Raw genomic sequence first — 27,007 nt, forward strand, 5'->3', positions numbered from 1 at the left:
TCGGCTACTTCCGACTGGTGTTGGAGTTGTCCATCTGCTTCCTCCACTCGCATCAGCAAGTGAATGCGCCGCACCAGTTACCAGACTATTCACAACCCACCTTCCTCCAAGCTTACGCCTTCGCCGTTCTCATCAACTTCTGCCTCAGCGATACCGCCATCTGCCTCACACGCGCCTCTCCCCCTGATCGCAACATCACCCAAGACATCCTGACGTCGTTGCCCTCTACGTCTCCCGCCGACGGTCGCATACGCAACTGCGCTGGCATGATCACATTCACGGCAATAGCAAAGTGAAGAGGTTGGGCGCGCCATCATGGCCCCCTCCCTCGAAGAGGTGGTGGCGGCAGAGGGGCCAGCTCCAGTATCAGAGGAAACGGAGCTCAGTATCTTGAAGCAGAAGGTGGACTTGGACATCGATTTCGCCGCTCGATCAGTGAAGGGCAGTACGGAGATTACCATCCTGCCGTTGATCAACGACGTGAAAGTTGTCAAACTGCACTGCCGGCAATGCAGCGTCACGTCCATCGAAGTGGGAGGCATCCGGGCCAAGTGGGAGTACACCGATCCGTACCAACGACTCCAGATGCCATATCAGTCAACGGTGCATCAACATGGCCTGCTGAAAGACAAGATTGCGCAGTCTCTCCGGCCCACTCCAGCACCCGAACTCACGGTTACTCTTCCGGCGAAACTCATCAAAGAGCTACAAGCTCAGCCACTTCAGGCAGGAAATGGCGAGAAACTTGACGTCGCATCCGGGGCCCCTCTGCTTGCCCCGATCAAAATCACCATCGAGTTCGGCGTGCATACATTCCGCGACGGCTTGCAATGGATTGGGTGTGCGGAGGGTGATCGACGATACCCATACATGTACACCAAGGCCGAGCTGCTACCAGGGAATACCTCTTGTATCTTTCCGTGTATTGACGACGCGACCACTCGTTGCAGCTGGGAAATCTCCATCAGGACTCCACGTACCCTCGGAGATGCCTTCAGGCTGCCAAAGCACCCGGAAAGCAACCAAGCTCATGCAAATGGTACGAGTGCAACGAGCGCGACCGGGGCTGCGAATGCGGCGAACGGTACCGGGGTCAGCAGCCACGCTTCTGACCACTACCTCGTCGACCTCGCGGAGGATGAGGCGGCGCTTGAACTGACAGTGGTCTGCGTTGGAGACTTAGTCGACGATGTGGTGGACTCCGACGATGATACCCGACACACAGTCTCGTTCAATCTCGCTCAACCCGTGGCCGCCAGACACATCGGGTTCGCCATCGGCCCGTTCGAACATGTTGATCTGTCCGCCGCACGCGAATCCGAGGAAGAGGAGAGACTGGGACAAACTGCAATCAAGGTCGAAGGATTCTGCTTACCAGGCCAAAGCAAGGAACTCCTCAACACTTCCTACACAATCGCGTGGGCAGTCGACAACATGGCGATCAAGTATGGATCATTCCCGTTCACCACTTACCAAATGCTCTTCGTGGATGATCTGGTCCCCGATACAATGGCCACCGCCGGTCTGTCCTTCTGCAGCGCTCGTCTTCTCTTTCCCAAGACGATCATCGAGCCCATCTACCGCAATACTCGCATCCTGATCCGGGCGCTGGCTGATCAATGGATGGGCGTCAATGTCATCGCCAAAGAAGCGGCAGACCATTGGGTCGTCGCTGGCATCGCAGGCTTTATGACAGACGCCTACATGAAAGACCTCTGCGGTAACAACGAGTTTCGCTGGCAACAGAAGCTTGCCGCCGAAAAGGTCTACGAGCTGGACGTCGATCGGCCATCAATGGTCACTCTTGGCCAGCTGTATCATCTCGATCACACCATCCGCGAGTTTGTGAATGTCAAGTCTGCGTTGGTGCTCTTCATTCTGGATCGACGATTGATGAAGACGACCGGACAGACTGGTGTGCAGCGTATCATCAACAAAATCTTTCTCAACGCCAGGACGGGTGCGTTGAATAACGGCGAACTGTCCACGCTGGATTTCCAGCGGACTTGCGAGAGACTGGGCCATCACAAGCTCGAATCATTCTTCCGCCAATGGGTCTTTCAAAGTGGCTGTCCCATCTTTTATGCCACCCAGCGCTTCAACAAGAAGAAGCTGGTAGTGGAGATGTCGATTGTGCAAAAGCAGCTCGAGCGTGTGACCAAGCCGCCTTTCGAACCCAGCAACTTCATGAGAGAGGTGAAGGAACACGTCAACGATGTGTGGGCGCCTGAGACTAACCCTGTGTTCACCGGCCCCATGACTATTAGGATTCACGAAGCGGACGGCACGCCTTACGAGCACATAGTGGAGATCAAGGAAGCCGTCACCAAGCTCGAAATCCCTTACAACACCAAGTACAAGCGACTCAAGCGTTCCAGGCGACAAAAGGAGCGCCAAATGGCCGAAGGTGTCAACGTCGAGGGTGGCGAGGATGCCCTGCTCTTCTGCCTGGGCGACAAATACCAGACCGAAGAGGAGAAGAACGAGTGGAATCTGGTTGACTGGACGGAAGAGGACGAGGAGAAGATGGGACAGGAGAGCTATGAGTGGATCCGGATGGACGCCGATTTCGAATGGATCGGCAAGATTCATCTTGTCATGCCATTGTACATGTACGTCTCTCAACTCCAGCAGGACCGCGACATCGTGGCGCAGTACGAGTCCATGAGATATCTTCTGGGCTCTAATCCGCACCACGTCAGCCTCTCCATCCTCGTGAGGACCCTGATGGACGACAAGTACTTCTGGGGCATCCGCGAAATGGCTGCCGAGGGCCTTGCCATCTGCGCCAAGGATCGATGGAGAGAGATTGGTCAGTTCCACCTCATGAAGGCCTTCCGGGAGCTGTTTTGCATTGCTGGTACAAATATGCCCAAGTCAAACTTCTTCTCGGACCGCCGCAACTTCATCATCCAGTGTGCAATCCCGAAGGCCATGGCTCAGCTGAGGGACGAGGACGGTAAAGTCCCGCTGGAAATCAGACGATTCTTCGTTGATCTGCTCAAGTTCAACGACAACTCGAACAACACCATACACGATGATGACAACGAGAGCGCAATCATCTCCGACAGCCACTATATCGCGACGCTGATGACTTGTCTATCGGACTCTCTGATTGCCTCGCATCGAGAGGTGCAACCGACGTACAGCTTCAACTTCGACGAGGACGAGCCGATGGAAGCCGAAGACCATTCAGATGTCGAGTTCCAGCACCTCGCCATTGCGCAAATCGAACGCCATCGGCGAATCGATGAATGGGATCCGAGCTACCACAATGTCTATTCAGTCACTGCCCTCGGTTGTTTGCAAGAGCTCACCAAGGCGGGCATCGTCAAGGACAAGACCAAGGAGCTGATGCAGTACGTTCGCAGTGGCAATGCGGAGAGCGTGCGCTTAGCAGCCTGGCGCTGCCTATCGGAGATTGGCGTCCTGCGCAAGATGAGTGCTTTGAGCTATCTGCTTCACTGTCTCGGCGCGGACAACTCCGCGTCGTTCCGAGATGGCCTGCTCATCGTTCTCGGCGAAGCTCTTGGTCACATTGCGCTCGGAGATCCCGAGCCTGTGAAGGCGCCGCCACAACCCATGGCGGATGCTGGACTGATCATCGAGCACGAGCCCAGTGCCGAAGCCAAGAGGTTAGAAGCCACGCGGAAGACCACGCCGGATGGTGCACTTGTGGCACTCAAAGCCACGCTTGAAAACGAGAGCAGTTTCAAAGATGCGTTGTGGGATGCTACTACCTCGACAGATCTATCGATGGAGGAGGTGGCGGCTTTATGTGATATCGCGGCTCTCGTGTATGAGCCGGTCGATTCGCACATTGTCTCTTTGACACTGCCCCGGATGTGGCGATGCAAGAACATGGGCCAGGGGCAAATCAAATTCATCCCCCACGGCAAGTACAGAACCGAGCCGCGAAAGGGCTTGTCTCTGCCACATTGGCAGAAAATGCAGCAGCTCGATCTGAAGTACGCCGGTCGTCTGTCCAAGGAAGTCCATGACAAGCAGAAAGAAGACATCCAACAACAGGCTCAATTGAAGCTCATGATTGCGAAGAAGGAACAAGAACTCCAAGCGAAGATTGCGGCCCAGGAAGCCGCGATCCCAGCCGCAGCGCCTCCTCAGCTCCCTACACCGACGACGGAGAAGGCCCGGATCAAGCTGAACTTCGGCGTAAAGCGAAAGCAGAGCATGGATCTTGACGCTCCTGGCGGGGCAGGCAGTCCCAAGGCGCCGAAGTTGTCGAGACAGCCAACGCCGACGGAATCCGTTGCCTCGCCGAATCGCAAGGGTAGCCCAGCTGGCAATCGAAAACGATCGACAACGCCAGCTGCACGATCGGCTGCAGGCAAGCCAAAGGGCTCAAGGACAGTCATCCTCCGCCTCGGCCGTAACGCAGCTGAGGCTCAGCGTATCCTACTCTCCTCTCCTCGGCCTCAGAACGGTGCTACCATTGTGCCACCATCAATTACGCAGCCCTCGCGATCCATCACGCCAACAGTGCCTCCTTCTTCTTCCTTCCCTGCCTTCCAGTCACCGACGAACAGCATGAACTATTTCGACACCCCGGTAGTAGCTGATGCCGCGTCGAACCTTGGCTTGTTCAGAACTTACGGTCCCGCTCCTGTTGCTGATGCGCCAGCTGCCGCGATCAAAAGCGAGAGCGTTGAGACTGTGGAGACCCCGGTCGGCATTCAGAACGACATCCCCTCTACAGCCGACGTTGCTGATGTCAAGATGGAGGAGCCGTCCGCGGTGGAAAGCAAGCCGGCTATGCCACCGCCTCCCAGGCCAAAGCTGACGTTGAAACTTGGGAGCCGGAAGTCGACGGGTGACGCTGGCTCACCGGCTTAAAGGGAGGGACTGGAGCAGCTTCCTTGGATGTGTTGATAGAGGGACGGGCGTTGTAGTATTACCGTTCAAGCGAGGAGTTTTTTTGGAGCGAGTATGGGCTCGGTTAGTAGCATAGAGGGTGATGATGAGGGAATCACGTCCGTCTCTTCGTTGTATCAATATCGAATGTACTATTGGCCTCCACATTGACAGAGCGCATTCCCTCCCTCCGCATCATTGGCCATACCCAACGAGCTGCTTCTGATATGCATCAATCACCTCCTTGGTCTTGACCAGCACAGCCGCAGCGAGCGTGCGCACCTTTGCTTCGTCAGTGTTCTCGTTTTCCGCGATGAAATTGCCTCCGCCCGTTCGATCGAACACCATGTCCACCCATCGCTGCGTTTCCATCAATTCGCGCGGGTGCTCCTCGGCTATGCGCCGCTTGTCGGTGTTCATTTCCAACAAGGTGAGCAGAGCAAAGAGGACGGTCTGCAGGATGGTGATGTCCGAAACAGCTCGGACTCGCAACGAGAGAAGAAGTTCCCAGAACTCAGCGGTGATCTGAGGGAGAGCGAGCGTGGCTGGGCCGGAGGCATGGAGTAAGAGCGTTAGTGTCTTGAGAAACGTAACGAGCACGACTGGCACAGAGGCAAACACGCTCGCCGAGCCATATGCGGCGACTTCCTGCTGATATCGATTCGCGAGGGGGAAGAAGAACGCTTGGCCGAAGATCTTCGCCAGTCGATTCGGCGGTGCTTTGCGCTTGGTGCGCTCGACGGCCATACGGCTCGAGAACGTCCGGACTTTGACGGCGTTCAGTTCGGCGGTTGATTGGTCTGCGGCTCGAAGGGCGAGCGGTTGGATGAGTGCCCGCTCCGTCGAGGTGCTGGCGGCATCTAGACTCTTTGTGGAGGAGCCTACTCCACCGTACAGAGAGTGAAGGCGGGGTGGGAGTTGCTTGCTGGGAAACTTCGTATCTGGCAGGGAGGGATTCAGTTGGTCCTCAACAACAAGACCAGCGAGCTCGCGGCCTCCCAAGCCGAGAGCTGAGAGCACAGTGCAACGTTGAGACAACGAGTAATCCCCTGAAAAGGCTTGTCTGCTGAGCCACGGCGCTAGCACTGCAATGTCAGAGAGTAAAACGGCAATCAGCGCCTGCAGTTTGAGCTCGTCGAAGTTGTCAGTCTCAAAGGGGTCTTGTAGGTTGCAGAACATCCCGGCAAGCTCTTCGGCGTGGTCTGTCACCTCCGAACCAAAGTCTCGCTTGCGTCGTATCAGCGGAGCGGCTGAGCGGATGCCCATTTCGAATCGATCATGGTTCTTGTCGTCTCGCAGCATGGAGATGAGATCGCGGATGTAGGCCGGTGGTCTCACTTTGTCACGGTTCACCAGCGTGGCATCCTCGTCACTATCTTCAGGGTCGCTGTCTGGTTTTGCATACGGCTTGAAATCATCGATCTCCGAAGCACCGTCGTCATCGAGAATCTCTGTAATCCTATCACCAATCACTTCGGTCTGAGCGGGCGGCCGTGGAGGACCAAATACCGGCTTGCCATTCAGTATCTGTTGCTTCTCTCTCGCTGGTGGTTGTTGTACAGGCCTGGGAGACTTGGACTGCATTTGATGCGCCTGCAACAGCTCTGAGAAAAGCCTCAAGTTGCCACATCGGTCGCGAATGTCGGGGAGATGCAAGTACCAACGAGCGTCGTCAGTATCCATTTCATCCGTTCCAAAATTCATCCTTGAGCTCTCGCGATCCGTCAATCTTGAAACAGCAGTAGCAACGACCATCCCCAACCATCGTGCCCGAGTATTGGAACTGTCGAGCCGATTACTGACACCCTGGATGCCGTTAGACGACCTTCCGATGACGAGAAACGCCACTGAATTTTGGCGGTTAAGGTAGCCTGAAGCTAGGAGCAGGGTCTGGATGATGCTCTCCTGCTGGCGAATAGGAGCATGATTGATGAAAAGAGGATCACAGAAAGTCGCGAAAAGCTTTTCAAGCAATCGGTACAAGTGATCGGTGTTGTCCAGCTGTGCGATTGAGGCAATAGACGCTCGCCGAGCGGGGTATGAAAGGGCGCTGGAAGCGATCGGGTCATGCAGCAAGGAGACCAGATCTTGCTGTGTATTCTCGTTTTGGATGAGTGTCGACAGCAGGCCTGTGATTGCGGCGACCATTCGTTGCTGTTCAGTTGGCCCTGTGGGAGCCATGCTCAGGGAGGAAAGCCAGCGAAGGGACTGCTCAACAAGCGTTCGCATTGAGTATGCCGGGACGTGGCTGAGGAGGTCTGTGATGAGGACAGGTGCTCGCCCACCGGGTTCGTTGCGGGACAGTGCAGTGGTGTACAGGCCATCGCAGATGGCATTGAAAGGTGTCAGGTTCAGGGCTCTCGCGAGGAGCTGTGCTGCAGCACTTGAAGAATGCTCCAGGAGCGCGGCGATACTCCGACCCAGCCATGCAGCATAATCGGCTGCATTTGACAGCCAGTGCCACTCCCCAGATGCACGCTTGATTGAATCCTCGGCCTGTGCGACGGCGGAAATGACCTTTCCGGAGGCGAGAAGAGCAGTGAGTTGCTTCCAGAGCATGTCCAGCTTCACACCATCCTTGACGGCGGCCTGGGAGCTAAGCCAGATCTTGGCCACTGCGTCTTCCCCTGCTAACACTAGATGGACAAGTTGCAACAAGTCGACGGTCGAGGCATTGCTCGGATTCGGTCGGTCTTTCGCGAGGGGATCCGTGAGCCTCAGGTGGGTTACGATGGCGTTTAGTCCAGCGACGTTCCGCAGACAGGCGGCGAATTCGCGGCGTTGTTGCTTACTGAAGACGGACCAGTAGTCAGAGAATGTGGCAGTGAGGAGGGTGTTGATGATCTGAGCTTGTACAGGGCCAGGTTCGTGCAGGGAGAGATGCGCATCTGGCGGTTGATCTTGAGAGAGCTGGCGCAGGAGCGGGATGAGTTGGTCCAAGTTGGGCTGGGAGCGTAGAGCATGGAGAGTTTGTTCGAGAGGTGCAGCTGCTACTGATGAGATCGCTGATTGATCTACCGTTTTTGTATCATCGTGAGAGTGTGTTACCGCGTCGATCGTCGGGTCTGAGTGGTCGCGAGATCTAGGCTGGGGAGCGGCAGGTCTCGTTCGCACGGCGGTGAGAAGAGTGTCTCCAGAGTCGACATCTTCATGCGTGCGCACCGATTTGACAGCGGTCAGAAAGTCCGCCATCCTCTACTCGGGCACATGCTGTTTGGAGAATGGCCTGCGGGGGAAGAAGTACAGATTGTCAAGGTGAATGGGTGAAGTCCCGACGAAGATTGTCACATGTCTTCCAACCCTAACCCTTATCGATAACAGCCTCCTCCACCTTACTGCATCGCTGTATCGACAACACTCGCTCGTTTGGGTCAACCATCAACCCCAACCTCATCGTCTCCAACATGGCCGCGGTCCTGCAGCCGGAAGCGGTTGCGCCGACAGCTACCGTCAACGGTGAAGCAAATCCTCGAGCTCGCTGGAAGTACATGGACCGTTTGCTCTCCCGACCAGGTGGATTCACTGAAGACGAATACGAGCCTGGCGCCATCCCCATCAGCAATATCGAAAACTTCCGAGTCCTGGTCATCGGTGCTGGCGGTTTGGGCTGCGAGATCCTCAAGAATCTGGCGTTAAGCGGCTTCCGCAAGATTGATGTGATCGACATGGACACCATCGACGTCTCCAATCTCAACCGCCAGTTCCTCTTTCGCGAAAAAGACGTGGGCAAGCCCAAGGCCACCGTTGCTGCCGAATTTGTCTCCAGGCGGGTGCCCAGTTGCAAAATCAATGCATACGTCGGTAAGATCCAGGACAAGGACGAGGACTACTACATGCAATTCAACATCATCATCTGTGGCCTCGACAGCATCGAGGCCCGGCGATGGATCAACGCCACGCTGGTTGGCATGATCGACATGGGAAACCCCGACAGCCTCAAGCCGCTCATCGATGGCGGTACGGAAGGCTTCAAAGGCCAGTCGAGGGTCATCTTGCCCACCATGACCTCGTGCATCGAGTGTCAGCTCGACATGCATGCGCCACGAGCAGCCGTCCCGCTGTGCACCCTGGCCACCATTCCACGTCAACCCCAACATTGTATCGAGTGGGCACACATCATCAAGTGGGAAGAGGACCGAAAAGACATTCCCCTCGACACCGACGACCCCGAGCACATCACCTGGCTCTACCAAAAAGCTCTTCTGCGTGCCCAGGAATTCGGCATCCAAGGTGTCACGTACAGCCTGACGCAGGGCGTGGTCAAAAACATCATCCCCGCCATTGCCAGCACCAACGCCATCATCGCTGCCAGCTGCTGCAACGAAGCCTTCAAACTCGCCACATCCTCTGCCCCTTTCCTCGGCGCACCCGGCACGAACAACTACATGCAATACACTGGCGACAGCGGCGTCTACACCTACACCTTCGAGCACGAGCAGAACCCGGCTTGTCCAGTGTGTGGCAATCTTCCCCGCGATCTGACCATCAACCCGGACACTACGCTTCAGGAGCTGGTCGATAGTTTCGCCGAGCGCCCCGAAAGCCAACTCAAGAAACCCAACATGCGGACGGAGGAGAAGACGCTCTACTACTCCGCCCCGGAGAGTCTGAGGATGCAGACCGAGGGCAACCTGAAGAGGAAGCTAAGCGAACTGCTCGCCGACGGGGAGGAGATGGCGGTCAGCGATCCCGCCTTTGCGATCGACTTCCGCTACAAGGTCCGGTTCTCTTAGGCGGAATGAAGCGCAATGCTTTGCTTGCTTGCTTGATTGACTGCATAGCGATGGCGGCGGCGGCACTGGTGTTCATGAGCTGCGATAGAGCAAACGAGTAGAAGGTGGCAGATGGCAGCCAGTTGTCTTTCGATGAGACACAACCCATGGCTCAATAATCCGAGCGCATTGCTCCAATGTTTCGTTCATATCACCTGGGTATGCACCCATCTCAAGATTCCACATGCCCGCACGAAACCTCGAATGCTTTGTAATGCTTCCCCAGATCGGCAATCACGGAATAGGCGGAAGCGGGGCAAGAAGTGAATGGCTAACAACCTACTTCGCACCTCAGTCTTCCTCGACTGCGCTGTTCCGCCAGATTGACCGACTGACACTGCGCTAATACGCTCACATTGACCTGAAAATGGCTCGACCATCAATCGAGTTCTACTACGACGTGAGCATCGCTGTTGAAACGCCAATCAGCGCATGGACTGACCATCAATCAGATATCGTGTCCATTCGCCTACATCGCCTCGCGAAGGTACGCCGATCTCGCCCTTACTACTCTCCCAATGCGTGCTGATGGCAAGTCCAGGATAGAAGCATTAGCAACTCGGACGAATGCTCGCCTCAGCTGGCGCCCCGTACTGCTAGGAGCCATCTACCGTGCCACCGCCGCCCCGCAAGGCGCCGCCGGCTCGGCCTCGGATGTCTTCAACCCGACCAAAAAGACCATCTCCTCGCAATCCTTCCGGAGAACTCTTCGACGTCTGGATATTCCGTACAATGAGCCACCGAAACACCCGATCAAGACAACTGCTCCGCTGCGCCTCCTCTACTTTGTAAGCGAAGACCAGCGGCCAAAATTGACGCACGCTCTGTTCAAAGCGTACTGGGTAGACGGCCAGGACGTCAGCAACAGAGCCGTCCTCGCCAACGTCGCCCGCCAAGCTCTCGGCTCCGATGTCGTGAAGGCCATCGAAGACGGAAGCTTCGAAGGCGACAAGCAGCGCCGGGAGCTGGAGAAGTCTACGGATCTGGCTGTTGAGAGAGGTGCCCCCGGCGTGCCTGGATTCTGGGTTCCGGATGAAAAATGGGTCGACAAGTCTGGTGAGAGCACTACTGGAAGGCTTTACTGGGGCCAAGATCGAATGCACTTTGTTGAAGCGGCGCTGAACTCGCTACGATCTGGTGGCGATGGACATGATCTGCAGTCAGGCTCCAAAGATCTACTGAGCCTCATACCTAGGTGTGGTGGAAAGAACATTCCTAAAGGAGAGGAGGTCAAGTTACAGTTCTGGTGAGTCCCGCAGCTCTTGGACTGAATATCATTCTCGATGATTTCGCGAAGAGCTGGCTGACCGTGATCACTGGAATCAGGTACGACTTCAGCAGCCCATGGGCATACCTAGGCTGGACGCAGCTCGCGAGACTGCAGCGTCAATTCGGGCAAAGCCTTCAGATTGAGATGAAGCCGTTTCTGCTAGGCATATTGTTCCGCCAGTAAGTCTTTCAGGACCACAGACCAATCTGCGCCCTTGCTGAAAATCATGGCTGTTACAGAATTGGAGCTCCAGACACGCCTGGATCGGCAGTATCAAAGCAGCGTCAGACATACAATCGGCATGACCACATGGATTGGGTTCGATTTTGGAACGCGGTGAACGCCCAAGCCGGAAACCTGGACAAAAACATCGAGTTCCACTGGGCGGACAAGTTCCCCATCAGGACCCCGACGCTCTTGAGAGCCGCCCTCATCGAACCACGACTCGTTGAGCCTTTGTGTACGTCAATCTACTTCCCGTTACTACCTCACTTGTGTTGCTAACTACTCACCCCCACAGATCGAGGCTGCTGGGAGCGAAACTTGGACATGTCTTCCGACGACGTTGTGCAAAAGGTCATCGACGAGGCGGGCTACGACGGTGCCGACATCCTCAAGCGCTCCAACGGACCGGAGTGCAAGGCTGAACTGCGAGCACGCACGGCCGAGGCCAAGGAAGCCGGTCTCTGCGGCGTCCCTAGTTATCGCGTCTTCCGGCGGAAGCAAGGACAGGGCGAAGATGCGTGGAAGATGTCGGGGGAGCTTGTTTGGGGTCAAGATGAGATTGCGGTCGTCGAAGACATGATTGCAGGATGGGAAGGGGAGGGGATCGCGGAGGTTGGAGGGGGAAAGGGTGGTGCAAGCAAGTTGTGAACATAGTTTCTCACAACATCGGAAGTACTTATTCACAATTTGCTCTTCACCTTGCCCTCGTTACCTTCGGTCAATTTCTCCACCTCGAAATATGGCAAATACAGCTCAAGCAACTGTATCTCCTCCGCTGTAAACTTGCGCCTGGTGAAAGCAGTCTTTCCTTCTGACAACACTGCCCGCAGAGGAATCTCCAGCTTCTTTCCATTCACGTTGTACGGGATTTGCGAGACGGCAAAGAAAAAGTGTGGCACGTGCCGGCGGCTCAAATCTCTCGAGACGGCATCGCGGATCTTCTTCTCGAGTTTGGGGGACACCGCTCCATCCTTGGTGAGCAAGAAAAGGAAGACGCGCTCACTTTGATCCTGCTCTCGTTGCTGGCCAACGCAGATGGAGTCGACGACTTCTCCAGACGCCTCTCGTTCTAAAATGGTGTAGATTTCGCCAGAGCCAAAGCGGATTCCAGAGGGGTTGAGAACGCCATCGCTTCTACCGGAGATGACATAGCCCCCCGTCTCTGGATTCTTGCGGATGAAGTCGCCATGCGTCCAGACGTGGGGGAAGCTCTCGAAGTAGGTGGCGTGATATCGCTTCTTCCCAGGGTCGTTCCAGAACATGGCGGGCATGTTGGGAAAGGGCTTGCGGCATACGAGTTCTCCACTCTCGCCCATGGGCGCCGATTTGCCCTCCGGCGTGAAGATGTCAACATCCATCCCCAGATTGATGACTGCGTTCTCCCCGGCGTAGACCTGGTAAGCTGTATGTTAGCGAGCTAAGCCGTGGCTTGGACAACCAAATAACATACCGGCTTGCCCTGCCATCCATGCACAAAGTTCCCACACAACTCCGTACCGCCAGAAGTCGAGATCTGGCATTTGTCGGATCCAAATGAGTCTCTAACCCACAGAGCCATGGCCTCGGTGAGCAAGGCGCCGGCAGACGGGATCTTGTCGACGTTCTTGGTGTAGGGCTTCGCATTGACGCCCGCCTTCTGCAATTCTGTAAAGTAGCGCGGGCCGGCACCGAACGAGGTCACACCGGTAGCCATGACGGCCTTCAACAACTTCTCCGGCGATGGGTAAAAGGGAGAGCCGTCGTATAGCACGATCTGGCTGCCACAGAACAGTGCGCCGACCATGATATTCCACAGCGTCCAGCCGATTCCGGCATAGTGGTAGTGCACTGCGCGCAGATCATGGTTGTAATGCAGGAGATGTTCCTTCATACCGTTGATAATCAGGCCGCCTTGAGAGTGAACGATGCCTTTCGGGGTTCCGGTCGTGCCAGACGAGAACATGACGACGTAAGGAGTGTGAAAGGGGAGTTGTGCGAACTCCAGCGCCTTGCCTGTCGCTTGATTGAGAAACTCATCGAAGCTCTTCCATCCTTTTGGCGTCTCATCTCCTGTGCAGACCAGCTGAGCGCCTGAAGGCTTTTCGACAGCGTCCCAGACGCCTTGAACACGATCGGTAATTTCATGCGTCTTGCCATTGTATTGGTAATTCGGTTGAGCGAAGAGCAGCTTTGGCTTCAGTTGACCAACACGATCAAGGAGAACTCGCTCGCCAGCATCATGGGCAAACGAAGCAATGATGCCTCCGATGGAGCCAGCGGCAAGGTAGAGGGCGAGAGACTTGATAGTACTCCCTCCAATAACACACATCACGTCACCTTTCTGGTAGCCGGTTGCCTTGAGTGCATCAGCATACAGTCGCACACGCTCTCGCAGGTCGTCCCATGATATCTCTTCCGGACGGTCTAGCGTGAGCTCGTTCAGCGCCTTGACAGCAATGTCCGAGCCGGTCCTTGACAAGAGATTCTCCGCATAGTTCAAACGAGCACCTTCGTAGAATTCAGGGAACTCGTCGATAGGGATGGACTCGTCGATTGCTCGCTTAGGCCGCACAGAAGCCTTGACGGGTAGGTAGTTCCATAGCGACAGCCAAAAGTCGTTTGGTCGGTCCACCGAGAATTTGTGCAGGTCCTCGTAGGTCTCGAGCGAGAGGCCATAGGTTTTGTTCACGTATCGGCGATAGTCAGTGAGGTAGCTCTTCTCGATAAACTCGTTGCTGGGCTCGTAGATCTTTGGTGGCATCTTGTTTCATCGAGTTGTTGGGGGCCCAGCAGCAGGCATGGATGCCAGTGACGTTACCAGCGTAGCGTATCAACCTCCTCCGGGATCAAAGGTCAGGCCAGCCTTATAGGAACGTGCAATATACGGAACCAGAGTAGAGCGAGTGGGTGAGATCCACCACCGCAAGCGGTAATGAACAGAGTAGCAGAGTGGATGTTGCCGCAGTGCTTCTTCTCATTTAGCCGAACTCCCCGCAGATTGAGTGACAGCGCCATGCATTCCCCATGCGGGGGAGGCTGCGCCGAGCTTGGAACATTGAACGCATAAGACATAGCCGCAACCTACTGGCACGCTTCCCCCCGGTAGAGTTGGACAGGTTTGTACTAGACAATAAATCTGGAGCATGTTTTGAAATTACCGAGGGCCTGCAAGCCGAAGCAAGGCGTGTTTCCTCGCTTTACGACGGTCATCAGAGTCGTGTCGAACCCTCCCTCTCAGCTCGCACCAAGGCAGAGTATGGGTTCCGACTACAGCCATTGGAAGCGTGTGCGTAGAGCCTGCACCCAGTTCAGTCAGTACATGCGACACGAGTACATGCGAGCGCAAATATCAAGCTTTCCAAGCCTCCTCCGACAAGACTTGAAGACTTGCTCTGTGTTGCAAACGCCTTGCGAGCTACGCAAGTGGCCTCCATCTTGACGGATATGAGCGGTGCAGGAGTGTTTGTTGTTGAGAGAACCTTGCCCCCTCTCCAATACTTCCTTGCTCCGGCGTTTGCAGCAGTCCTGTCTATATCGTTGGAAGAATACCTTACACAGCCACGCAACATCAGCGATCACGATCTTATCGATAAGAGATTAGATGCAAGCTGCCCCGCACTTGTCCGGATCTGGTAGGAGCCGGAAGCTAGTACTTTGCAGAGCGAGGGGTTCTACAACGTGCACACGCTGCCCGTGTTTCGAGAAATGGCGGACCATTCCAGCTTGAAAAAAGTCCCATCAAGCCCAAATGACGAGAGGCGGTGAGATGAGTGACAGCCAGGCTGGACATGACGAGACGAAGTGAACTGCAGTCAAATGAACTAGGATATCATTCGTGTCGTATCTAACTCATGCTACCGCCGATGCCCGTGGCATTCACTCAAAGGGTTGTTAGGCAGAACAGTCGAGCATCGCTTAGATGGCCTCCTTGTTCGCCTTGGCGGCAGAGTCGTGCTTCTTCTCGTCGACCTTGTCGCCGGCGGCGCCCAATGCACCTGCGATGTTGTTAGAGGTTTGGTCATGCAGGGTAGGGCGAGCAGAAGAGCATACCCGAGACACGGTCGGTGATGGAGTCGTTGCCCGGGACGTTGCCCTTGGCTTGCTGCTTGTTGGCCTCCTTGCTGGCCTCGGCGCTGTTGCCTTGGATGGACTCGGAGACGTCTGAACACGTAGGAGGTTAGATGGGGAGATTGGGAGGAGGGGATGGCGGTGAAGTGAGCTCACAGTTGGCGGCGTTCTTGGCCTGTAGATGAGTGTTAGCATTGGGGAAGTAGGAGTGAAGCAGCAGACAGGTGGCACGTACGGAGTTGACGACTTGGCCGACGATGCCCTCGTTGGGCTTGTCAACGTTGGGGGCAGACATTTTGGTGTTTGGGGGGTTGCTTGTTGCTTGGTAGTGTGTTGAGAAGTGGTGAGTGGAAGGTGATTGAGAGTTGTTGTGGTGAGTGAAGAGAAATAAAGGTGGGAAAGGAGGACGAATTTGAAGGCAGCTTGCAACACCTGGCCTGAGGCCCGTGCAGGCTGGCCATGGCGTCATGGGCACGTCATGCGCGGGAATGCCATCATCCCCTCCTGTCACATGCTTTGTGGCATCCTGCCTTCAGCCTCCCAACAAAGCCACGCATGCGCCGATCTGCAGATGATCGAGCAGTCCAGATCGTGTGCCGCGCCACAAATCGACGCCTCGAATGGTATCATCAGGGGCGACTTGTCCCACGACGCTTGCACGCTTGCGACACCATCTCCACCCAGCGGAGCTCATTCATCACACAAGTGGTGCCAGCACAACTCACTACACATCCTCGGCACATGCATTCATATGTCCTCACGTGCAGCGGGTTACGATGACGGAGATCTCACGGATATGATGTGACCGCTGGAAGAGGCAACATCTGCACCGCCTCGCTTGGATGATATATGTGTGGCTGGATGAGGCTGTCGCCACGTGCGTCGCCCTTTACATCATCCCAAGGCGTCTAGCATCATCCGTGATCCGAGTACCCTTGCCACCACGACGATGCCCCGCAGAGGATGCTATGATCAGCCCACAACTGCCTCATCATATGACCCCACGCTCGCGTAGAATCTTCTCTACCCTTCCAGCGTCCAACGCTTTCCAGACGGTGCCGTCAAAGCCCCGCGTCTCCTCGGCGCCGCACAGGGAGTTGAGTATGGCTTCTTCCGTGGCCTCGGCCGTCGCAACGAACAGGGCGTCGATGCTGCTGTGAGCCACCGTCTGCACGGTTTGCGTCTCCACCGCGCGGCGGAAATGGATGTCGCGGTTCCACTCATGCTTCATCACCACCTGCGGTATGCATGCGTCGGACGTCGACAGCGCAATGATGATATCGCCCGAAGAGTTGTATGCCGTGCCGTGCCCGCCAACTGCATGAATCCCCCAGCACGCTCGTGCCGCCAATCTACGCAGTTGATGAGGCAGCAGCGGGGCGTTCGTCACGACACACACAATAATACCTGCAAGGATCGTCAGCACGGCGAGCACCACGACCACTGACAGCGCCGCAACTCACTCCCTTCCGAGCCCGTAGTGATCTCTCGGGGGACCTCTTCCCCTTCGTCTTTGCCTTTCTGCTGCTCAAATATCCTGCCCACCGGCACTCCGCCGATTGTGAGCATCTTGAGCTGGCCGTAGTTAGTCTGCACCAACACCCCAACGACAAAGTCTCCCTCTGTGTGCGGCACCAGACGGCTGCTTGTCCCCGTTCCGCCTTTATGGCCCATACACAGCATGCCCGAGCCTCCTCCCGTGGCCCCTTCGTCGACTTTCTCGCGTGACTTTGCATCCTCCACAGCCTCGACGACCTGATCGTGTTTGACGATGCTTTTGGGGTTAGCAATGTCGGTGACTCCGCCGCCCCACGTCTCTCCGACCACGGGCCATCCATGGTGAGCATAGCCCGTCTCCTTGTCCTCCCCGAGAGCGCGGGAAACGGTCCAGCTGTGCTCGGCCAGAGCCTGATAGACGGCGCCCGCCGACATGGAGTCGGTAAAGGCGATAGGCTGTCATCGGGGACCAAGTCAGCTACCAGAGTCGTATCAGTCGTGAATTTCCATCGGGCACGCACCGAGCTTGTAAAGCCCCAGTCCTTGATGAAGTGGACGCTGGTCATCTCACCCCCTCCATTCAAGCAGTGCATGGCGGCGTACGACGGGCGTTTTCGACTGAGCTCCACGCCACGAGGGTAGATCAGCGTGACGCCGGTATGGACGCCCTCGGCCTCATCGTGGATTGTCTTGAGCCCGACTTGCAGTCCAGGGACGTCGAGAATGGAATTCTTCTCGCCCGGGCGGTAGTATCCAGGCGCGTAGCCAATGTCACGAATGCGTGTTGGGCCCATGATGGATTGTATTCGGCGCTGTAGCGGTCGAGTGAGCATTGCATTCTCTGCGTACTGATGCTGTGGCTCTTATTTATACGACCACATCCACCACGTACCTGCAGTATTTTCTCGGTCTCCAGTAATATTGTGAGTCACTGTAGCCACACAGGAAAGCAGTTTCGCGTTGTTTAAGTCGCTTGACCCCTCCATCGCTCCACTCCATCTACAAGGGCGTCACCTGTTCAGCCGCTCGCTTGAATTTGCCAGCAAGACTCACGATGAATCACACAATGGTGCATTTCTGTAGGCGCCTCCTTTCCACTCCTCCTCCGCATTTCAATTCCGCCTCCTCCCTCCACGTCAATGTCCACATTGGCCTGCGCATCAGTCAGTTGACCTCCGTTCGCGCCGATATGTTCGTACGTGCAAGACGTCGGTGGATGAATATCTGCCAATGCTCTAGCATCTTGTCCTTGACGCCACCGCTGGTTGCACGTAGCTCGCGGTCACCAGAGCCGAGAAGGTGTTTGCTGCCGCGCGTGTACATGGATACTTAGTCGCGCGGCAGGCGCAAGACATCTACCATTCCCCCGGGTACCGGAGACTCTCGAGTGCTTCCAACGACCCTCTCCCCCTCTTTGTTCTGCGTTCTGAGTCACAGATCAATTTGCATTCCATTTCACTGTATCCACCCTTTGGCGCTATGCGGTCACGTAGCGGAGCTGGCGATCCCGCATGCCGTCACACTCGCCATGTAATGCGGACGAGTCACGAGGAACGGGTATGTCTATACAGCGTACGAGCCAGGCTTGGGCTTGCATATGTTCGAAAGTGGGATGCGCAAAGAAGAGATCATGCGAATGATGAGAACGCGGCCGACATGGAAGTTGAGCGGATAAAGCAAGAGTTGGATACCGAAGAGCTATGCTTGCGATACGACATGTTGAACGAGAATGACAGCATCGCGAATCTTGCCTCGGCCGATGCTGGGCTGGTGATGGCTCACATGAAATGCTTCGCAGTCAATAGCGTAGAGGAGCGGTATGAGGAGCTGTTACGCCGCCGGTGGGATGCTTGGTATCCGGCCGTGGCTCCACCAACTCTTGAGGCCACGGCTGCGGAACGGGCGTGGCTCATCAGCTCACGCAAACAGTTTGCGCTGGTCTTCGCGAAGCAGCAGTACGATGCCTCGCACAAGGTGCGTGAAGGTATGCAGCGATGAGGCAAGTCTGAGGCAGCACTGATATACACCCAGAGCCGCGACGGAATGGACACGGTAACGGACGCGTGGCTCGATCAGCTGAGAGAGGAAGCCAGGAGACATCATGTCATTGCTCGATATCAACACGTGTACGGTCAGTCTGCCGCCCTTTGCATCGAAGGTCTGGCTCGGAAAGATGCGAGTGTGCCCACTGCGAATTGCGCACTAGGCGCCGATTTCGATGAGGAGAATGTTGCAGAGGTGGTGGATATCTTGACGGCAGACTGGCGCCCAAGACTGGCATGGATCCCCGGTGTATAGTCCACGGAACAGATTCGATCTCATGTCTCATCAATACCTCCTCCCACTCGGAATTCCAGCTCGCCCGCCCCTCCGTCTTGACGGTCCACCTCGGCCAGACCAGCGCCCAGCGCCTCCCTCGCCCCGCTCATACCGCTCCCTTCTCCGCTCCTCCTCCGCGAAGAACTCCTCCTCTCGTTCTTCTTGCTCCTTTCGTTCCTGCTCCGGGTCTTTGAGTTTACGCACTTCCGGCCTTTTCGGATTCATATCCTCGTCCTTGGTCCACTTTGGGTGCGCTCCGTACTGGCATTCGATAACATTATCCCGGTCTGGAGGATGTGCTCGACCAAGTGGGCAGAATCCTGCTAGGTAGTAGGGACATATTTGTTTGTGTCGAATGTGCCGGAGTGCGCAGTACGGGCCTAGGGGGCAGAAGCCCCGCGCATAATGCAGACACGCGGGGAGTCGGAGATGAGAAGTAGGCGGGGTGTGAAGATAGGTGCAGTCATCACCTTGCGGACAGATGCCCCATCGGCTAAACTCCTTGCACTCCCGCTCGTCTCTCAAGTTGAAGGTGTGGGCAAACTCGCATTGCTCGCCCTTTTTGCACAAGCCGCGCTGGTAATGCTTGCAGATCAGATGGCCGATTCCACTCCGCTCCTCCTTTGGCACGTAATGCCGGTCTGGGCACGCGGCGCCTCTCGGACAGTGGCCTTTGACGAAGTCCTGACAGATGGGTTGGCCGACTTTGGAGGGCGCTCCAAGCGAGGGCAGCGATTGTTTGAGAAAGGCGTCGAAATGGAATGCTGGTGGTGGCGCTCGTTCAGGTTGAATCACTTGGTCAGACGGCGCGAGAGAGACAGTTTCGGTGGCCATGGCGTTTCCTGAGAGAAGTGGATACAGCACGTGTAGATTCGTGGTGTTAGTCAAACATCACGATAGCCAGCATCCAGGTTTCGATTGCGTGGAAGTGAATTCGATTCGGTGTGACAAGTGTGATTACGAAGTTCACTGAAGAGTGCAGGTGGAATCTGGACTCGCCCGCAGTTGATTAGAATTAAGCTTTCCGGACGGCGCCTTCCGCGCGGAGCTGGAGAAGGCGTTAGGGCATCTCCAACCGCCGCATCACGACTTCGAGAGAGCCTCGTCTTGCCCCTTCATCCTCCTCCCTCCGCACCACTCTTACTCCACCACCGTCGACTTGGCCACAGACCTCCTTCTGACTGCTCTCTAGTGTCCCAGTCTCAAATAACCTCCCGGCCAGGTCCCACAACTCCGCAGCCCGGCGCATTCCACGACTGCCCGGCGATCATGCGTCTCGGCTATCGCCAGCACTCCTGACATCGATCGCTGCCATTACCCCCCGCCCGACCTGTGGGATCTGCTCCTCACTTCACAAGATGGTTTCGGAGAAGCTATACGACTTATGCCTGCCCATACTGTCAGATGCGGCGCTAGGGGAGGAAGAGAAGACGGATAAGCTGGAGGAGATCTTGAGCAGTGAACCAACCTCCTTGAAAGGCAAGGCCCTCGAAGATGCAGTCTTGGGCGCGCTGTGGCAATGGAAGAGTACAAATGAGAAACTCACCTCACCCCCGCCCGCCCGTGGTGCAGCCGGCGCCGCCAACCGCGCCATGTCCCCCGCGCCCTGGCTTCACCGCTCCGGCACGCCCAGCGCGAGTGCCGCTTCCTCACCGCGGATGCCGAGTGCAATCCCCGTCCGTGGGCCTCTCGCCCGTACTGCCTCTGCTGCCAGCTCCTTCACCTCGCCCAAACCCTCTCCACGCCTTGCCTTTGCCATGCCGGCCATGGGATCACACTCAGGCACCCATCACCCAACTTCACCTCCTGCTCTCAGCGCAATGGACAGCTTCGGCGACTATGGCAGTGACACGGTGGATTGGCTGACCAACGACGACGATATGAGCAGTACAGTCACTTTGGGCGATGTGGACTTCGCTCCGGGAGCCGACTTCCTCTCGGCCTCCACTGCCGACATGACCCCTTATGACATGCTACGCTCCATCCTGCAGAATCACAGTACCGATGCAGAGCTCGAGCAAATCCTAGAAGCAAACGGCTACGATCTAGGACAGACCGTCACCTCCATAATGACCACGCCCGGACTCATCCCAACCACCACCTCTGTGCAAGAGACCCCTCGCACCTATCTTGTTGGAAAGAGCATGGCCCCAGCTGCACGACCGACAACTCCAGCGGGTCAGCAAAAGTCTCCGGTCGTGTGTCGGTATTGGCTAGCAAGCGGGCATTGTGCACGCGCCGACTGCCGCTTTGCTCACGAAGTGCAAAACTCCCACGTCTGCAAGTACTGGCTGCAGGGTAACTGCTTTGCAGGAGCAAACTGCCTCTTCTCTCATGATCCCTCCACGCTCATGGCCCAAATCAGCATCTCCAATGATGGCGCCAACAGTGCGCAACAATTCGTTCCAAACTTTCAGCTCCAGGACTACGACAGCTTCCCAGCCCTTCAACCTACCTCTAGCAACCCCTACGACGATGGTTCAGACATGAACGCCGAGACAGGCTTCCAACAGAACTCGTCCGGTCTGTTTCCTACCCAGATTCCTACAGGCCCTCGTCAAAGCCAACCAAACTCTCGTCCCGGAAGCCGGCATTCTTCTCGCGCCCCGACTCCGAGTCAGCCCAACTTCCAAGACGACGAGGCTTTTCCTACATTGGGCAGCGCTGCAGCCTTCAAACCTCAGAGTAAACGGCACCACGGCAAACGTGGCGGGCATGGTAATCAGGGAGCGAGCAGCGTGGTCGCTCACCAGCCTACAAACCTGGCGGACGTGGTGCGCATGAACCCGCCCACCCAACCGCTGGCGTCAATGAACAGTCGGGATGCGCTTCGCCGTGGCCTGCGAAACAACCGCTCCTTCACGTCATCGCGCGAAAATTCCACACTGGCCATGCAAATCCCACCGCCTTGCGAGATTCCATGGCTGGAGACGGGCGAGAAGGCCAACCAAGCGTACCTCAAGGCACGCCAAGAAGCCTTCAAGCATGGTGGACAACGCAACAAATTCCTTCAATCCGCTGCGCAGGCCTGGAATCGCAACGATGCTCGTGGGGCAAAAGCGCTCAGCCTGCGAGGGCAGAACGAGAACGCACTCATGCGTGAAGCGCATCGGGAGGCTGCACGAGCATTGTATGATGCAAGGAACAAGAACCAAGGCGTCGGCAAAGAGATCTACATCGATCTTCACGGGCTACATCCGGAGGAGGCGGTGGACTATCTATCCGATTGTCTGATGGAGCAAAAGTCGTCATCTCGCCCGATATACGCAATCTGCGGGACGGGGCATCATAGCAAGAACGGGAAGGACAAGGTGGGCAAGGCCGTTCGCCTCTTCCTTAACGAATGGCGATATGCTTTCCGCGAGTTCTCGGTACCCGGCGACCGCAACAACATCGGCGGAATCCTGGGCGTCGACCCTACGAGTTATGACAAGTCCATGTCGGCGCCAAGCGCGAGTGAAGGTGGTGAAAGCGCCGTGGCGTAGGTCTATGATGCTGAAGGCGCTGGGGGCGTACGATACCGCCGCGGCGTAGGACGCAGGCAATGTGCCTTGAAACGAGAGACATCGGGGTAAATGGCAAAGGGTGCAAGGAAGGGTCTCGCTTGCCGACGAAATGATGTAGGAGGCAGATCATTACCACTCCGGCAGCTCGTTAGCACCGCCCGTAGGCCATTTGATCCATTGTTCTAGCAAAGACGACCAAGACCGCCACGATGCAAGCCCTCCCCGAGTCGCTTAAGAGCAGCACCTCCACCTCTGATGGCAATGTGGTTGGATTGACACGGCGATCAGTGTCATCACAGGGTCGCGAACGTTTGCGACATTGTGCCCCCGATGGCATTATACTCCGCCCAGAGCCCGTCCGAGCCAGTGAGCGTGGAGGAAAGTGCAACAAGTGCCATCGGCTATTGACTCGCTTCGCTTGCGGCGAACGCCCGCACGGGTCACGAGTTTGCGGTTCGCATGAATCCTTCCGGGGTCCAAGTCTTGGGGGCAAATGTTCCGTCGAAACTCGCTTAGCGTCCAGCCTCGCAATAACGTCGCGCAGTATATATATTCACCCGCCATGTCGGACAACTGCCGCCAGCCACCTGCATACCGTTCGTTGATCGTTGAGTGAACCATTACCAGCCTCCCTCCACCCACCATGCATTTCACCAAGATGCTACTAGCCCTATTGGGCGTGTCGTCGCTCGCCAGCGCCATCGCGATCGAGCGCGAGCCCGTCCTCGAGGACCGGGCGGTCAAGAAGAAGACGAGAACACACAAGACGAGGACGCACAAGACAAAGACCACGGCGACATCCACCGCCTCGCCCACCACTTCTCTCCCCGCCAACTACATCCCCACGCTCTTGAAGCAGCACAACATCCACCGAGCCAACCACTCTGCCGCGGACGTCGTGTGGAACTCGACGCTGGCCGACATTGCGACTCAGATTGCGCAGAGCTGCACCTTTGCGCATCAGAGCATTGACGGCGGCGGCTACGGCCAGAACATCGCCGCCGGCGTCCCCGCGAGCAATATCGCCGCCGTGGTGACGAACCTGTGGTACGACGGCGAATTCAATAGCTTCCTGCCGAGCTACTACGGCCAGGCCAATCCGCCCAACTTTTACGCTTGGGGCCATTTCTCCCAAGTCGTGTGGAAGGCGACGTCGGAAATCGGGTGCGGGACGGTGTACTGCAGTAAAGGGCTGGGCGGTGTTGGCTCGGACGTTCCGCCTTGGTTCACGGTGTGCAACTATCGCGGCCCCGGCAATGTGGGAGGCCTGTATGGGAAGAATATTGGCAAGCCCTTGGGGCATCCGAATGTTGTCATTCAGAACTAGACTGTATCAATAAAGGAACGTCGTTGCTTCACAGCTTACCTCTTTCTCTGTTCAGCTTCCTCGCGAAGATGTCACCTTTCGCCTTGCTCATTCCAGTCGTTGGACGACAAACTCCAACACACGCGTCCCCTTGTCCATCCACGCCGCGTCATTTGGATCCCATCCCATCTCCACGAAGCTTCGCAAACGGCCTTGCGTCTCAAATCGCATGCCTACCGCCTTGCCCACTTCGTCCCAGAGCCTCGTAAAGCTTTCGGGATCGTGTCGGTAAACGTCGGGGAGATTGTTGCCCAAGGAGGCGATTTCCTGGGCCTTCACATTGCCAATTTGATTGCCGACGATCATGGAGCCGGGCTTGGTGAAGGTGGTCAAGGCCTGAGCGCCGCGCACCTGGTTGACCCAGTTCCATTGGTGCAGGACTTGGGAGACGATGACGATGTCGACGCTCTTACGCAGCGGCTGCAGCTCTGGCGCGTCTGGAGACAGCATATCTGCCTCAATAAAGCGGCCCTTGAACGAGTCGCGGTCCCGGAAGAAGTCGTAGCCCACGTCGAAATGGTTGACGATATCGAGACCGTACAGCTGGTCGGAGGGCGCGCCATCATACGCCAGGGCGCGGAGATCGTAGCCGATGAAAGTGCCGACGTCCAGCACGGATCCGCCAGCCTTCACGCGCTGTAGAATCTCGTTGTACACCGGCTGTCTCCGCAGCTGGGGGACGAGCCAAGAGCCAAGGCCGATGCATGGGTAGGATCTGATTTCCCACGCTTGGTCGCGCTATGCGTGTCTTCAGCGTGCATAGTGGTTGATATTTCGCTTGCAACCACTCGGCACTTACCGTCTTGTGGACGTGTTCCGAATGTTGCTCCCGTGGAATGTGGCTGTACTTTTCCAGCAGCTCATGCGTCTACAAGCCGTCAGCGGTGGAAGCGACACGTACGTGCTGGCCGAGTCATTTTACCTCTGCGGGGATCTTGTGCTCGATGTTTGTGTGGTAGTATGGCGGTTTGCTCTTGTCCTGCGGTTTCGCATACTCTGGCTCGTGATAATCGCCCTTGGAGGAGTTGGCTGCCATTGTCAATGCTAAGATGATGAATACGTTCTCGAAAGATGGTGTGAAAAGAAAGGGAGGAAGGAGAAGAAGGAATCAGTGGCATGTCAGCTTATTATGTTAGGCTTTGCATTTTCAGCCGCCAGATTCAAATCAAGAGTTTAGGGCCGCTCATTTTCATACGCAAGATCGACGGTCCTCCGCTCGGATCAAGAAGCCGTATGATGATGAATGCTGACATTGGAGAGTCGGCAGGTGAAGGCTGAAAAGAGGCGTGAGAAGCGTGGGGAAGGACCAATGACATCCAAGAACGTGCCGACACGAAGACCTCATCAGTTGGACCTGCTATGAAAAGGTTGGCGCCAAGCAGTCTTCTTCTCATGTTTCCTCCTCTCCAGCTTCTCCCTTGAGGAGAGCGGTGGTAGAGTAATTCACAGACTACCAATAGTATCTGACTATTCAGCATGGCTCCATGGCTCCCTCACCTTCGCAGCTCGCTCTCCAAAGGCCGCAGCGCCTGGCTCCCCAGCGGCGAAAGGCTGTCGAAGATCGCGATAATCGACATGCTCGCCCACAACTGGCATCTCGGCTTCACCTCCTTCGGAGGCCCAACGGTCCATTTCCAAATCTTCCGCGAGCGCTTCGTCCAACATTACCGCTGGGTAGACGAGCGGACGTACGAGGAGCTGTTCGCCTTGTGCCAGGCACTCAGCGGGCCGGCGAGCACGAAGATGATGTACGCAATCAACGTGATGAGATATGGTCTACCGACGGGCATAGCAGCGTTCTTCGTCTGGAGCTTACCCATGGCCATCGCTGCCTGGGGGCTCGCGTTGGGGGTGAGCAGTATTAATAACCGACTCCCCGCGCCAGCATATGCCTTGCTCTCTGGACTCAACTCTGCTACAGTGGGTATCATTGCGTTGGCCGCGGTTCAGTTGAGTCACAAGGCGATTACCGACACCATCACACGCATCCTCGTCTTCCTCGGCGCCATATGCGGTATGCTGTACAATGCTTTGTGGTTCTTCCCGGTCCTAATGGCTGCTGGCGGTTTGACCACGATTGTCTGGGACTATAAGGTACTCCCGTCGATATGGAGATTCGTCAGACGGAGGAAGCACGCAAGACCTGATCCTCCGCGCGAAGAGCAAACCATTGGTTTACCGACTTCAGAGGGCATATCAGCACCAACGCTGCACGCAAGGCCGGCTGCGCAGCCTCGCTCAGACACGTCACCGTCCCGCGCCATCCTTACAGAAGACTACAATCACAATGAGGAGTCCTCACACCCTCAAGCCACCCGCTCATGGAAGACCGGCTGTTTCATCATCGCCGCATTCTTCTGCACCTTCCTCACCGTCATGGTCTGTCGGGGCATCTACAGCAGCCGCAACCGTGGATTCGACGTCTTTGCCAATCTCTACCTTGCAGGCACCATCATCTTCGGCGGAGGGCCTGTGGTTGTTCCCCTATTGCGAGAATACGTGGTAGCACCAGGCTGGGTATCATCCCGAGACTTCCTCCTCGGTCTCGCCATCACGCAAGCCTTCCCGGGTCCCAACTTCAATTTCGCCGTCTACCTTGGCGCGCTTGCCATGCAAGGCTCCGGCATCCCGCCAACCGCCGGCTCGATCATCGGGTTCATTGCCATTTTCCTGCCTGGAATCTGGTTGCACACTGGCTTCATCAGTCTCTGGTCGGTGATGCGGAGGATGCGAATGGTGCGGGCATGTTTGCGAGGCATCCATGCCGCCGCGGTCGGGCTCGTCTTCACAGCCGTGTATCGACTGTTTGAAATCGGATACTTGGATGCCGATGTCCAGAATGGAGGCAGCTTGAGTCGTGACCCGTGGTGGGTCGTCATTGTCGCCACGAGTTTTGTGGGGGGAAGGTACTTTCACCTCGTCCCACCTTTGGCTGTAATGCTGGGTGCTGTCATGGGGTTGATATGGTATGGCGTTACATCTGCTTAAGATGGTGGGACTATTCACATTTCTTCCTCCAAAACGGCACACGCAAGTGAGACACCCCCGTACACATCGAGAAATCGAAGCTCGGAGCAACTTCACGTCGGTGTCTTGATCGAAATGCTTGACTGAACCTGGTGAAGGTAATAGC

The 27,007-nt window shown here is 56.4% G+C and overlaps 13 protein-coding genes across 13 annotated transcripts; 7 read left to right on the forward strand and 6 right to left on the reverse strand.

The window, feature by feature from the left end:
* The first annotated feature begins 9 nt into the window (after positions 1–9).
* Positions 10–4,998, forward strand: BDY17DRAFT_298166 (uncharacterized protein). The gene has a single exon (XM_033733699.1). It carries the CDS (start codon positions 316–318, stop codon positions 4,852–4,854), a length of 4,539 nt encoding a protein of 1,512 aa, XP_033588795.1. The 5' UTR covers positions 10–315; the 3' UTR covers positions 4,855–4,998.
* On the reverse strand, positions 4,999–8,122 carry BDY17DRAFT_298167 (telomere length regulation protein-domain-containing protein). Its single transcript, XM_033733700.1, has one exon. It carries the CDS (start codon positions 8,062–8,064, stop codon positions 5,068–5,070), a length of 2,997 nt encoding a protein of 998 aa, XP_033588796.1. The 5' UTR covers positions 8,065–8,122; the 3' UTR covers positions 4,999–5,067.
* A 238-nt stretch (positions 8,123–8,360) lies between these two features.
* Positions 8,361–9,605, forward strand: BDY17DRAFT_317015 (uncharacterized protein; the record flags this gene model as incomplete). Its single annotated transcript, XM_033736053.1, has 1 exon — positions 8,361–9,605. The coding sequence occupies one exon, from the start codon at positions 8,361–8,363 to the stop codon at positions 9,603–9,605; it is 1,245 nt and encodes a 414-aa protein (XP_033588797.1).
* Positions 9,606–9,875: 270 nt separating this feature from the next.
* BDY17DRAFT_155794 (protein disulfide) lies at positions 9,876–12,172 on the forward strand. Its single transcript, XM_033729668.1, has 6 exons — positions 9,876–10,044; positions 10,097–10,131; positions 10,186–10,890; positions 10,971–11,093; positions 11,154–11,374; positions 11,435–12,172. The coding sequence occupies exons 1-6, from the start codon at positions 10,012–10,014 to the stop codon at positions 11,785–11,787; spliced, it is 1,470 nt and encodes a 489-aa protein (XP_033588798.1). The 5' UTR covers positions 9,876–10,011; the 3' UTR covers positions 11,788–12,172.
* Positions 11,804–14,010, reverse strand: BDY17DRAFT_155673 (putative acetyl-CoA synthetase). Its single transcript, XM_033729667.1, has 2 exons — positions 12,590–14,010; positions 11,804–12,533 (listed from the first exon to the last, which is right to left on the reverse strand). The coding sequence occupies exons 1-2, from the start codon at positions 13,877–13,879 to the stop codon at positions 11,820–11,822; spliced, it is 2,004 nt and encodes a 667-aa protein (XP_033588799.1). The 5' UTR covers positions 13,880–14,010; the 3' UTR covers positions 11,804–11,819.
* A 1,023-nt stretch (positions 14,011–15,033) lies between these two features.
* On the reverse strand, positions 15,034–15,481 carry BDY17DRAFT_324526 (uncharacterized protein; the record flags this gene model as incomplete). The annotated part of the gene is made up of 4 exons (XM_033737203.1): positions 15,034–15,113; positions 15,169–15,279; positions 15,343–15,361; positions 15,422–15,481. 4 exons carry the CDS (start codon positions 15,479–15,481, stop codon positions 15,034–15,036), a joined length of 270 nt encoding a protein of 89 aa, XP_033588800.1.
* A 696-nt stretch (positions 15,482–16,177) lies between these two features.
* BDY17DRAFT_310761 (peptidase family S58-domain-containing protein) lies at positions 16,178–17,477 on the reverse strand (the record flags this gene model as incomplete). Its single annotated transcript, XM_033735475.1, has 3 exons — positions 16,178–16,593; positions 16,650–17,139; positions 17,205–17,477. The coding sequence occupies 3 exons, from the start codon at positions 17,475–17,477 to the stop codon at positions 16,178–16,180; spliced, it is 1,179 nt and encodes a 392-aa protein (XP_033588801.1).
* Positions 17,478–18,339: 862 nt separating this feature from the next.
* On the forward strand, positions 18,340–18,981 carry BDY17DRAFT_324528 (uncharacterized protein; the record flags this gene model as incomplete). Its single annotated transcript, XM_033737204.1, has 2 exons — positions 18,340–18,657; positions 18,715–18,981. 2 exons carry the CDS (start codon positions 18,340–18,342, stop codon positions 18,979–18,981), a joined length of 585 nt encoding a protein of 194 aa, XP_033588802.1.
* Positions 18,982–19,011: 30 nt separating this feature from the next.
* BDY17DRAFT_251198 (uncharacterized protein) lies at positions 19,012–19,836 on the reverse strand (the record flags this gene model as incomplete). The annotated part of the gene is made up of 1 exon (XM_033731152.1): positions 19,012–19,836. One exon carries the CDS (start codon positions 19,834–19,836, stop codon positions 19,012–19,014), a length of 825 nt encoding a protein of 274 aa, XP_033588803.1.
* A 524-nt stretch (positions 19,837–20,360) lies between these two features.
* Positions 20,361–22,487, forward strand: BDY17DRAFT_252242 (uncharacterized protein; the record flags this gene model as incomplete). The annotated part of the gene is made up of 1 exon (XM_033731240.1): positions 20,361–22,487. One exon carries the CDS (start codon positions 20,361–20,363, stop codon positions 22,485–22,487), a length of 2,127 nt encoding a protein of 708 aa, XP_033588804.1.
* Positions 22,488–23,340: 853 nt separating this feature from the next.
* On the forward strand, positions 23,341–23,820 carry BDY17DRAFT_231610 (CAP domain-containing protein; the record flags this gene model as incomplete). The annotated part of the gene is made up of 1 exon (XM_033730224.1): positions 23,341–23,820. A coding segment is annotated over one exon (480 nt), but the record flags the coding sequence as incomplete, so codon positions are not given.
* A 58-nt stretch (positions 23,821–23,878) lies between these two features.
* BDY17DRAFT_156223 (uncharacterized protein) lies at positions 23,879–25,071 on the reverse strand. Its single transcript, XM_033729669.1, has 3 exons — positions 24,797–25,071; positions 24,674–24,742; positions 23,879–24,612 (listed from the first exon to the last, which is right to left on the reverse strand). Exons 1-3 carry the CDS (start codon positions 24,908–24,910, stop codon positions 23,923–23,925), a joined length of 873 nt encoding a protein of 290 aa, XP_033588806.1. The 5' UTR covers positions 24,911–25,071; the 3' UTR covers positions 23,879–23,922.
* Positions 25,072–25,350: 279 nt separating this feature from the next.
* Positions 25,351–26,862, forward strand: BDY17DRAFT_310766 (chromate transporter-domain-containing protein; the record flags this gene model as incomplete). The annotated part of the gene is made up of 1 exon (XM_033735476.1): positions 25,351–26,862. One exon carries the CDS (start codon positions 25,351–25,353, stop codon positions 26,860–26,862), a length of 1,512 nt encoding a protein of 503 aa, XP_033588807.1.
* Positions 26,863–27,007: the final 145 nt, after the last annotated feature.

This window comes from Neohortaea acidophila (genome assembly GCF_010093505.1).
Source record: "Neohortaea acidophila strain CBS 113389 unplaced genomic scaffold BDY17scaffold_6, whole genome shotgun sequence".
NCBI lineage: Eukaryota > Fungi > Ascomycota > Dothideomycetes > Mycosphaerellales > Teratosphaeriaceae > Neohortaea > Neohortaea acidophila.